At 40.9% G+C, this 13,217-nt stretch overlaps 1 protein-coding gene across 3 annotated transcripts in view; it reads right to left on the minus strand.

Annotated features, from left to right (window-relative positions):
• The window catches only part of POT1 (protection of telomeres 1), a 137,299-nt gene that overhangs the window by 74,638 nt on the left and 49,444 nt on the right, over positions 1 to 13,217 (minus strand). For all 3 annotated transcript variants that reach the window (XM_077834557.1, XM_077834547.1, XM_077834561.1), the window contains one exon: positions 9,947 to 10,061. In XM_077834557.1, the coding sequence (XP_077690683.1) occupies positions 9,947 to 10,061 (115 nt within the window). The remainder of the gene's footprint in view (positions 1 to 9,946; positions 10,062 to 13,217) is intronic.

Consider the following 13,217-nt stretch of genomic DNA (forward strand, 5'->3'; position numbering starts at 1 on the left):
AGGGTGATGATAAATAAAAGTGACCAAGCATTATAGTTTGACAGTGCCCCTTTTCAAATACATATAGCTCAAACAACTGTTGTGCTAAAATTTTCCATGTTCTCAGCCCAAGATAAATCCTTTGTTGAGAATTCGAGCAAAAACTGTTTATGCAATGTTTTTGCAGCCATGTTGGTCCCAGGATATTAGAAAAAAGGTGGGTGAGATAATATCTTTTATTGTACCAACATCTAGAGCGGAGGAAGAGCTCTGTGTAGCTTGAAAGCTTGTCTCTCTCACCAACAGAAGTTGGTCTAATAAAATATATTATCCAACCCACCTCATCCAGTAAAAGAGTAGAAATCAACCACACAATTTTGCAACCTTTTTTTGAAAAGCAACTACTCTGCATGGGGTAGAATCCTGAAACTGAATAGGGACTTGGCTCCGAAACAGTAATTTTTTTAAATTTACTTCGTGCATATATTGGATTTTTATATATATGAGAATGCGGTGGTGGGGGGGCTAAACACACTATCCCTTAATGGACATTGTGTACATATGTTTAAGCTGAGCTGACACTTTCATTCAATGTACAATATATCTTAATATAATGGTTCTGTGTATGTTTTGCAAACAAGTGTAATGGAGTTCCCCTCAGGAAGACTCTTGGTGCTACTTCTATGCCTCCCATTATCTAATGGTACAAAGATCTCTTTTCACAGCAGTTTCCCATGGTAGGAAAGGGTAAGATGGATTGGAGTATGCCACGCCAAAGGGAAGAAATAAACTTGCACCTTTAAAAATACTCAGGTGTAGACATACCAGACTAAACCGCTTAATCTGAATACGGAGCTCAAATATCCTAAATTAACATTAGCTCATTCCTATGGATTATAAAAGAGTTTATGACCATACCAAATACCCCTCTCTAGCTCACATCAATGGGCTGCTTATGTGTCATTGAAAGCCGTTCCAATGACATTGCATCTTATGAACAGCTAAAACCTTAGCTGGTTTAATATGGCATAGCTTCTAAGGAAGTCAGTACCCAACTCCAACTGAAATCTTTGCTATAGACATTAACATGTATAAAATGGAGTTTTAACTAGGTTGTTGAATACCACAGCAATATCTACCTGAACAGTGGGAATTTATTCTTGCTGTACATAGCAAATCAAAGCTGAGAACTATTTGAAGCACAGAGAGTTTAGTAATAAAGTAGTAAGTGAATCAATCACAATTACATCAAGGAATGAAATTGCTCTTGATAACAGTAAAAGCAGTTTACAAAACATTAGGCCAGATTCTAACACACGGTGTCTGTCCAAAAAAAAACGCTACTGAACAAGGGAAGCAGTAGGAGCTTCCAATTTACCCGGCAATCTATATTGAATAACAGAGGTTGCCATCTGGCCCACTGTTTGAGAATTAGTAGTTGAACTTGTGTATGTTATTTGCTCTATAAGAAATCTCAAAGGAAAGAAGAGTGCACCAGTAACTAAAAATATGGACGATACAAAAATATTTATTGCATTTGGAGTAAAACTGCAGTTTGCTTAAAATATACAGCCACTGCTGTTGCCACATTTCTAAAGCCATAAGGAACAATACATATTGCATCAAAAAGTCAAGAAGAGGGAAAGAATAAATATAAAAACAGAAAATACAAGGTTAGCACATTTATTAAAAGTGCAAGAAATTTACACTGTCTGCAGCATTTGAACTTTTCAGTCAAATGTGTAAAATATAAAATTAAATATTTAGCATGCTGTTTTTGCATTCAAAGAAGTCACATCTTTAAGAGTGACACACATACTTCTCTCATGGTTTGTTACTTTCTTTTTTTCCTTAAAAGGATGCTTGTACTACTGTAATCTGTTGAATGTCGCTCGCTCATAAACACACCAAGTTCTGAGACTTGCCTAACTCTTCTAAACAAATAAAGACACATACCCATCAATAATTAACACTAATGATCAATTCTAATCACTAAAGTGGGAAAAATCCCTTTTCGAGTTAGGGAGATTTCCTTTGAAATTTTGAAGCGTTCAGTATAGTCATAGATAAAACCTGATACACATTCTCGGTTTTAGGAATGTCAGATAATCAGCAGCAATTTCCAGAGAATGGAAACCACAGAGAATAAACACCCTTCAGCATTATATCACTTGAGTAGGAAAGGTGAGAAGGATAAAAAGGATATACAATAAAGTGAAAAAGAATTCTCCTCAATGTGATCATTATGAATAGAGAGGCAAGAAAATTAAAAACAAAACACTTCAGTTACACTAGACCACCAAAACTGCTTAGGCATCACATTGTATATTAATGACAGGGTTTTGCAAACACTTTTGCACATGAGTAATCCCATCAATTTTAACAGGACTTCCTATATGAGTACTCAAGTGCCTGTTTGAAAAACGGGGCCCAAAATATGGAATTACTGTCTTAATTATTCAATTTCTTGAGAGTTTAAAGTGTGACATAACATTATAGTAATTTTAATTGATTATTATATATTTTCCAGGACAACCTGAAGGACTGAGTTTCATATTTCTGAATATATGCTGACCTGAGTTAGTCTGAAGCTCCTGAAGACAGCTTTAAAATAAGGGAATTTTTTTGTTTGTTTTTTGTTTTCTTCCCTCTTACTCCACTTGTTGTGTGTTCATCTGTGAACTTCATAACTTGAGCTTTATTGCCAACATTTTTTTCTATTAATGTATTGTGTATAAACTGCTGACTGTTAGAGACATATAATACACTCTAGTATTGCATTAGGAATTCATTTGTAAGTAAACAGTGTCTTCAAATTCAATGTTATTTTATTTAGTCTTCCACATTTGAGTAATAGTTTTACAGAGACGTGTCATTTAAGGTCCTATGAGATACCTTAAAGAGTATTTCTCAGCTTTACATATTTTTTGGACTGATCACAAACAAGCTGCACATTGTACATGTGTTTCATTTTTTAAAAAATGTTATTTATTTATTTATTTTACAACAAATGCCATCTCAGACAACTACTAAGCAATAACAGAATGAACTGCTGATTTTTTGGTTTGTTTCCTTGGATTTATACACTATGTTTCTACACAGAAAACCTATAAGGTTTTTTAGAAGAGGGGAGGCTCTGCCACTGAAGATACTATAAATAAAACATGAATTGTACGTGATAAAAAATGAAGATGGACATAGCACTTTGTTTCTCAAACTATAAGTGCCATAGGATGCACAAGAGAGACAAGGTGGGTGAGGTAATATCTATTACTGGACCAACTTTTGCTGGTGAAAGAAACAAGCTTTCGATCCACACAGAGCTCTTCTTCGGGTCTGGGAAAGGTACTCCATGTGTCACAGCTAAATGCAAGATTGAACCGATTGTTTAGCATAAGGAGTTAGAACATATTCTAAGGGACCATTCATGATAGAATGTCCCATTAACACCTCTGCAATCATAGGACAAAAAGTGGGGTTAGCGGGTTACAGACTGTTGTAATAAGCCACAACTGACAAAACATCAACAATCTCTGTCGGAACACCCTCCTTGCCACCATGGATGTCACTTCCCTATACACCAACATCTCTCACAATGACAGCGTAGCTGCCCACGTCAAATATTTACACAATGGAAAGCTCTCAGATATCCACCCCAAATACATTGTCAAACTCATCCATTTCATCCTCCCCATAACAGTTTTACATTTAACAACAAACCCTTTGTCCAAACCATAGGAACAGCCACGGGTACGAGGATGGCTCTCCAATACGCCAACCTCTTCATGGGCCACCTTGAAGAAGCATTTCTGGACAAACGCATTGCAAAACTAGTGATATACCTGAGACACATCAATGATATTTTCATCCTCTGGACAAACAGCTTAAATTCCCTCTTAGATGTCCATCACAACTTCAACAACTACCACCCGCCCATTAAACTCTCTCTTAAACACTCCCACACTAACAGCAACTTCCTGACGCCACACTCAGCTCCAACAATGGAACCGTACAGACAACTATACACATGAAACTAACAGATCACCACACCTACCTTGATAGGTCCAGTAACCACCCCAAATACACCAAGAAATCTGCTATCTACAGCCAGGCATGCAGACACCACAGAATATGCTCCAAGTTGTTGAGCTTCACAGAACACAGAAAAGTCACAACTTTTTAATACAGCACAATATACTAGATTTTCATACAGTTACCCCCTTCCTCCCTAAGAGCAATTGGATAAAGTAAGAGATTAGATGGGGAGGTGACAGACACCAAGATAACAGATAATCTAAAACATGTTATGCAGCATAGAAGGTATCAGGACTGGGATGTGGTGGTCTGACTTAGTGGTTACAGCTAGATGACAGGAGTGAGAAGCTAGAGGCACGTGCCAAAGCCAGAATCAGAAAACAGAAATCAAGCCAAAGGTTAGAGCTGGAGTCAGAAGACAGGCAAGGGAGCAGGACTTGAAAAGGGCAGCAGCAGACTGGAATAGTACAGGAACAAGGCAGGAGCAAGGCAGCGACACGAGCAATCGCAGCTCCGGGTGTAAGTGTTGAAAAGCCAGAAACCGGCTGCTGCGCTTAAATGCAAACCTGTTGGCTCCTTCAGTCTTTCAGGTAGACTGTCTAATCAGACCATTCTGCCACAGGCCAGCTGGATTCATTAACCTGCCTGAAGGCTGTACCGGCTAGCCCCAGAATCAGCTGAGGGAACTCAACCCCAAGGTTCCTAACAGTGGGAATGATGGATTTTCAAAAAAAAGAGGCATGGAGAGAGACATCAGATTGGATGACCCAAATTATGTTTTGTGGCCCTAATATTATGCATTTATATGAAAAGATTTACCATTTAATTTTCTTAGGCCAAAAACAGCATCTATGATATACTATACTATAATATACTAATCAAGGTATACCGGGTATAATACATATAATATAAACATATCTCTGTGAATAAAGTAAAAAAATCAAGGTATATTAAAGGTATAATATGTATAATATATACATAGTTGTGTTTGTGTGCACATTTATTATTTTATAATATATTTCCAACTCTACATGTTGGAACAAATACCTATTCATCCCCAGTCTAAATAAATTAGATTTGGGCAAAGATTTTTTTTTCCAATTTTTCCCCCAATTATTGTCTATGTAAACCGAGGACTATATGGTGTATAATGTAACAGCCACAATAATATTCATAACATAGAACAGCTGGAGCTTCTTCTTCTACATTTATTCCTGTATTAGTCTACAGTACCGTCAAAAAGGATCATTTTCAGAAAACACAACCAGTGCTGTCTGACTCTCTCACAGAGCTCTCTACCAGCAACATAAAATAACCAATAGCCAACTAACTCATCTTAAATAAAGGACCCTGAAATGTATAGGTTAGACACACATATATATATATGCTAAAATTATATTACAAGAGTGTATCAAGGAATATGTTGACATGAAAGTAGTGATAATCATTTTAATTTAATTTCAAGAGAAAAACTAGCAAAACATATGCTATGATCTCTGTAATGGCAGATGAATCACTATTAGCTCTTGATTCCTGATTTAATAATTGCATCCATTTTTAAAGAACTGACATCTAAATTACAGTATTTCATGACTTTTATTTTTTTGTTATACATTATGTTTCACAATTGTCCACAGGAAATACTATTATTACACTTCCTGATAACTCAATAGCACACAAGAGTTATATTTTACCCATACGTGTAGAGTTAAAACAGTACAACCCTTGTAATATGGACATAGTTATAACAATATATAGGTGTTTTATACCAGTAGAGCTATTCCCATATGAGAAGGGAAATATTCTAAACTGGCATAGGACATAGGGTGACCATGTGTCCAGTTTTTGATCGGAAAACCCAGCTGAAAAGGGACCCTGGCCCCTCCGGTCAGCACTGCTGACCGGGCCATTAAAAGTCCCATTGGCGGTGCTGCAGAGTTAAGGGAGGTTAGTCCCTTCCTGTCCTGGGGCACCACACTGTGCCCTGGAAGTGGCCAGCAGGTCCGGCTCCTAGGTGTGGGGGGGTTTACAGGGCTCCATGCACTGCCCGAGCACTGGTTCTGCACTCCCATTGGCTGGTTCCCAGCCAATAGGGGCTTGGAGGGGTGTGTGGTGCTGTGGGCAAGAGCAGCGTGTGCTGCGGAGCCTCCTGCCCACCTGCCGCCTAGGAGCCGGACCTGCTGGCCGCTTCTGGGGCACAGCATGATGCCCCAGGACAGGCAGACAGCCTGCTTTAGCCCCGCTGCACCGCTGACTGGGAGATGCCTGAGGTAAGCCCATGTCCCAAACCCCTCTTCCCCGGCCCCACCCCAGAGCCTACACCCCCAGCCCAGAACCCGTGCCCCCTCCTGAACCCCAGCCCTTAGCCTCCAAAAAACCCAGAGTCCCCTCCTGCACCCCAGAGCCTAAACCCAGCCCAGAGCCCTCACCCTCCCTGCCCCACCCCAGAGCTCCCTCCCACACCCTGAACCTCTCATCCCCAGCCCCACCCCAGATCCCTCACCCCGTGCTGCACTCCAAACCCTGCCTCAACCCACTGTCCCCTCCCGCACTCCGAATCCCTCGGCCCCAGCCCAGAGCCCTCACCCTTCTCATACCCAACCCCCTACCTCCTCCCATATTCCTAATCCCTTGGCCCCACCCCTAAACTCGGAGCCCCCTCCCACACCCTGAACACCTCATTTCTGGGCCCACCCTGGAGCACTCACCCCATTTAGAGCTCTGACTCCCTCCTGCACGCCAACCCCTTGCCACAGTGCAAGTGAGTGAGGGTGGGGGAGACGAGCCACCGAGGGAGGGGGAATGTAGTGAGGGAGGGCAGGGCCTTGAGGAAGGGGCAGGGCTAGGGTGTTCGGTTTTGTGCAATTAGAAAGTTGGCAACCCTAATAAGACATCTTTTTATTAACATAACTGGGTCCACACTAGGGGTTGAACATTTATAAATATCTGAGTTACCAAAAAAAAATCACACCTAAACTGACATAATTATACTGATGCTAAAAATGCATAAATCAGGCTTCTAACTTTAAGAGACGTTACAACAGATAATTTACCTTCCCTTTCAGTGGTAACACAATTAGCAAAAAATCCTTAAAACGTATTGAAGCCTTTGAACAACCAGCATAGGCTTTCGATTCACTCTGAATAAATAGAGCAGGCACTCTGTCTACCTCTGTGTTTATGCAGCACCTATCACAATGGGGCCACCCGAACTTGAGTACAGCCTCTGGGCATGACACCACAAACAACAAGTGTTCCCATTATGAGTAAAATGAATAATTTATGCTCTGAACTGCTGCTTTGTGTAAGAGACACAACGGTGTCACATTTACAGCATAGTATAATTGCATTCATTGTTAAAATCTCAAAAAAGAATTATTATACACAGTAGCAGAGCAATCTATTCCCCTCAAGGATAAGTTCTGGGCTTCAAATCTTCTGCCCTAATTTGTATGGACTATTACCGTAAGAGATCCATTTTCTACTTTCTTTCTCCACCCATCTGTCCAAACTGAATCTTACACACTGGGCAAAATAGGGAAAGTTTAAAAGCTCTATTTTGAGGAATAAAGCTCAGATGTCATTCTGTTATTCTCCTTAGTTTTACCCTCCATAGCTAAAGGCATGAAAATATCAATAAATTGAAAATGGCTTTTTGATTTTTTTTAATGCTGTAAATGCAAAAGGCCTAACCCCCCCCCCCCCCCCGCCCCCTTGTTTATTGTGATGTTGGCTGACCAGACACCAGCTCTTACCAAAGCTTCTGGCCTCAGCCAAGCACTGACAAATTCATCACAGGAAACCAGTCTGTTTCACCTGTGTGTTAATATGCTGAAAATGGGTGTTGAACTTATAACAATGTGTTTAGACTTTATTAAATGCTTGTAAATTTTTTCCTGCATCAATCTCACTTATTATATCTTTATTACATGCTATAAGGTCATATTTAAGATTTTGCTTTATAACTCTAAACAATTTTTTCCCCTGAAACTGTTAACTTTTCAGAAGGAATCATCCCTACTGTTCCTCACACTTTCTTGTCAACTGCTGGAAATGACCCACCTTGATTATCACTACAAAAGGTCCTCTTCCCCCCCCTCCCCTTCCCCCCCCCCCGGGTAATAGCTCACCTTACCTGATCACTCTCATTACAGTGTGTATGGTAACACCCATTGTTTTATGTTCTCTGTGCATATAAAATCTCCCCACTGTATTTTCTACTGCATGCATCTGATGAAATGAGCTGTAGCTCATGAAAGCTTATGCTCAGATAAATTTGTTAGTCTCTAACGTGCCACAAGTACTTCATTTCTTTTTGCTCATTAAGAAGGCTATCAAAACTATATGGGCCATTTTAGGACATCACAACAAGACTTTGTTAATTGCCCCTTCACACCCATGAAGAGGCTACATGCAAAAAGTCCCATCAAGCTTGAATTCTGGAAGAAGGAAATAAAGATACTGAACAAGAATTTTTTTCATTTCTTTTGCCTTTTGGACTCTCACAGGGCTGGAACTGCGAAACAGAAGCAGAGTTCTTGAGGGTCAACATGGGTTGTCCCTTGTCATGCTGTCTGGAGTGGCTCACCACTGTAAGAGCCTATCTCGGAAGGCTGTCAAAAAACAAGGGCAGACACCCCAAACTGGTGGTATGTTCTGTAGTTAGATTTCACAAAGCAAATAACAAATGTGAACTCCTGGATCATTACACCAGTCTTATCATGGAGTCACAGACAGTCCCCTTAGCCTCTCCAGTCTATCTTGCAACCCAGACAAACTGAACTTTGTGACAAAAGGTTACCACACCACATCAGATTTCTCCCTGTCCCAAGAGACCAGTCTCTTAACACAGACCAATTGGTACTCCAGATCTTAAACCAAAGACAATGCTGGCAGCCAATTCTATAGTAAACTAACTAAAGATTTATTAGATAAGAAGAAAAAGTGAGAGTTATTGAGATAATAAAGCAGGTAAAATATATGTACAGATAAATCACAATTTGTAACTCCAAATGGTGGCAGTGATAAAATTAAAAAAGTCTTTTCAGGGTATCCAGTCTGTCTTTTGAGGAGCTCAACTTTGCATCTGGCACACTTCCCTGTAAGAGTCCATCCTTTCTTGAATCCATATTTATAGCTCCTTTACACATTGGAGTTTGATGGGTTATTTACCCACAGGTGTACAAACAATGTAAATGTTTGCTATTGCATTGTACAGGAATAGATAAGTGAGAACAGTACAAGTAACGGCCCATTAGTTTCCATGAAGTTTAAACACCCTCTACACTCTTTTGTATTCAACAATTACTTCATTCTATCCAAATAGAAAGTAAATTGGCCTCTGGCCCTGGACTGACCTGGTCTGCCAGGAACACAGCCCTAAAAGACATTTAGTGCTGACAGATTGCTACAACTCTATCACCTTTTAAAACCATAGACTGTAACTCATTTTGGTATATATGTTTGCATGCTTCAACCTGTAAATAACTCTCTCATTTCTTTTTCCTAGTTAATAAACCCTTAGTTTACCAAAGGATTGGCTACACATGTTGTCTTTGGTGTGAGATCTGAGGTACAAACTGACCTCTGGCAAATGACTGGTCACTTAGGACTGAAAGCAACCCAAATATTTTGTGATTTTTCACGTTTGGCAACAAGCTATCACTAAGTCCAGCTTGCCTGGCTGGCAAGACAGACTGGAATGCTCAATGCAACAGTCTGTGACTCCATGGAAAGACTGTTAGAGTGCTTCAGGAGTCCACATTTGTTACTGGATTGGCGAAATCTAATTATAGAGCATACAGCAAGGTTGGGGTGCCTGCCCTACTTTTTCATAGTCTGCCCTGAGGTTGTCACTCATGGTCATGAACCACACCAGACAGCCTGAGATATATTAAGAGATTTTAAATTTTCTGTTTGATACAGTACATACCCGTTCCTTTGCTTATATATGGAGGCTTGAAGAATTTCACAGCACCATACAAGTTGACTATAGTTCCGCCTTTAAGATGACTCAGAGGGGTATATGTGTATTTTGGTGCAACAGGCTGGAAAGAGACAATAAAAAAGTGGATACATATGAAAACATTACTCCAAAAAAAAAAAAAAATCAATCCAAAATTATTTCTTTTAACCCTCCCGCCCCAAATCCTGCCCTTTTCTTGCCATTTTTTTTTTTTAAAAATAAGCACTATCTAGTCTAATCCCCTCAGGTGTTAGAGCAGGAGTCTACCTTATTTATTTTAGCAGCTCAAAACAAATATGTCCACTACCCACAGGCAGCAAGCAAGCATGAGGAGATATTTGATTTTCATTCTCCATTTCTTTCTGTGATTGTATTTTCCTTGTTATAAATACAAACTAATCAATTCAACTTATTTGAATTTGCCTGTCTCTATGTGACTGCAAACAGTATAGGCATGACAGAGAACACATGAAAATATATTTTTAATCAATTTTAACTTTAGCCATCGTGCTGGCATCTGAGGACATTTTAAAGATGCAGTAGTAATCTGATATAATATTTTTGTAGTTCTTCTTTGCAGAGATACCACGCATCATTACTGCTCTTGAGTCTCACATCTCCTGCAACAGTCATCCAGGGAAATTTCTCTAGCTCTTAAGATTTTTGAACCTCTGAGGTACTTGAAGCTCAAGGGCTCTGTCTTACTGAGCATCCCTCAACATAAAGTCCCACAATGTGCCTGCCAGCTCCTTTCATGAACAAAAAAACAACAGTTTCCCCCAAATTAATTGAAGATGATAAAGAAATTATAAAACATTTTCCTACAAAAAACAACATAAAATGGACACATAGATGGAAGACCCAGGTCATACCTCAAAAAGTTGAATCTCCAAACCATGGGAGGGAGAGGGTGGATGAGTGAGAATCCTGTGTGATACTTTCAAAGAATTATATGATTATCCCTTCTTTAAAAATATCTTACAAACAACATTTCCACTCTGTAGGTCTACGGATGTTTCGATTAAAAATCAATCACTGCAATAGGCAGTGTTAGGTGGAGGCCAGTGTCCAACAAGAACCAAGTTGTGTTTTTAAAATCAAAGGAAAGGAAAGTAGAGAGCGCTCTAACTTGTGAAAAGCACAGATATAGGCACAAGGATCCTTCACCTTTACCCTCAATATCGTGGTGCAGAATACATGAACACAGATCACCATCTAGCTGTCGCCAGTATGGTGTTGATGCTCCAACGAGCAGGTAAATCCTCTGTGATGAAGAGGTTTGACATCAACGCACTCCGTGTGACAGATTTAGCCAACAGGTTTTGTATTGATGTCAGCCACAGATTCTCGGCTCCAGCTATTCTGCAAGACAATGGATGTTGTCAGGTCCCTGTTCACTTCTATCCTCAACCAATCTGCTGAGCAGACAATTGGCTACAGGCATGCAGGACGCTGACCATGGCTATCAGAGGAGGCCTTCCAGGTAATTAAATTGATGGCTGCAGCCCGCCAGTGTAGTGATAAGCAGACTCGTAATCAGCTGAAGCAAAAATTTAACACCCTGGCACTCTGCGATCGTGAGGCATATTATAACCAAGTGGTGGATGATGCTGAATTTGGCTTAGCCATGGGCGACTTTAAGTCAGCATTCCGCACCATTTGCGACCTCAGCGGTCAACAGATAGTCACTACAAACGGCATCGTGAATGACAACAAAGACCATCCATGTAAATCGGATGATGACATTCTCTCACACTGGGTGGATCCAGACATTTGTACTGATGCACCTACATTGGATGAAGTAAAGTGTGCCATCTCTAAACTGAAAAACGGACGTGTAGCCGGTACTGATGACATCCCCTCAGAGCTGCTAAAATGTGCTATTGATCCTGCACCAGAATCACTTCTGGCCATCTTTCGTCTGGTGTAGAGAACTGGAACCCTGCCAACTGCCTGGAAGGATTCACTCCATAAGGGCAACGGACCATGCAGTGATTGTAAGAGCTACAGCCGATCACCTTGCTCTTTGTTCCAGGGAAGGTGCTTGCGTATTTTTGCTGGCAAGCCTAGCGCCTTTGGTACATCGGAACATTGTCCAAACAGTCAGGCTTTACGAGGAACAGGCTTTACGAGGAATTAGACGCCATTTTGGCCCTTCACTTGTTGTCAGAGATACAATGTGAGTTCACGAAGCCCCTGCATTTAGTGTATGTTGATCTTAAGGCTGCATTTGATTCAGTAGACTGTGTCGCGTTACGGAAGGCCACACAGGGCGTTGGACTTGATTAGAGAGCTGCATAATGGGACCACTGCCCATGTTCGTCTGGGGAACCGGATGTCAGTGCCTTTTAAATCAATATCTGGTGTTAGGCAGGGTTGCATTTTGGCCCCTACACTCTTTTGTTGGGCAATGGATTTCATAATGCAGCATTCCGTCAGGTCCATAGGCACTGAGATCAGTGATCTCTCACTCACAGACCTTGACTGCACTGATGACGTTCTTTTAGTACAAAGCCCCGACATGTTTCGTGAGGCACTCCAGCATATGGAGGAGGAGTCAGCTAAGATTGGTCTCCATGTTTCATGGTCAAAGACAAAACTGCAAAATCTAGGACCAGGTCCACCTGCGACTCCAATGTCTTTGAACAACGAAACTGTTGAATCAGACTCCAGCTTTTGCTACACTACACTTACCAACTCCTCCAATTCTCACACCGAGGTTCTCCATCAGATTGACATCACGGTATCCGCCAAGGGCTGTTTACAATGGACATGGAATCAACATCATCTTAGTATGACAACCAAGTTCAGGATTTATTCGAGCTATATCCTTCCCATACTGTTGTACAGCTGCGAAACATGGCCTTCCAACAAAATGTCAATGTCGTATATTGGACATAAAGTGGAATGACTTCATCTGCAATGTAGATGTTTATGGCTGCTCGGGTCTACAGACTACTGGGGCCATTGTCCACAGGCAGCGCCTTATGTTTTTTGGACATGTTGCAAGGATGCCACAAGATGTTCCAGCAAAAGCCATTCTCCGGGTGACTTGTCTGGGATAAAATTCCACCAACCGAGGGGTGGAGGCGACCCAGAGGCAGACCCCCTATTACATGAGTTCATCAAGTCTGTTCCGATGTTGGACTCTCAGGCCGTCAAGCCTTTGCAGTTGCGCAGGAATGGACCAAATGCCAAACAATCGCTATAGCCGACTGTCTGGCTAAGCATTCAAGGG

Source organism: Eretmochelys imbricata, chromosome 1, assembly GCF_965152235.1.
Source record: "Eretmochelys imbricata isolate rEreImb1 chromosome 1, rEreImb1.hap1, whole genome shotgun sequence".
NCBI lineage: Eukaryota > Metazoa > Chordata > Testudines > Cheloniidae > Eretmochelys > Eretmochelys imbricata.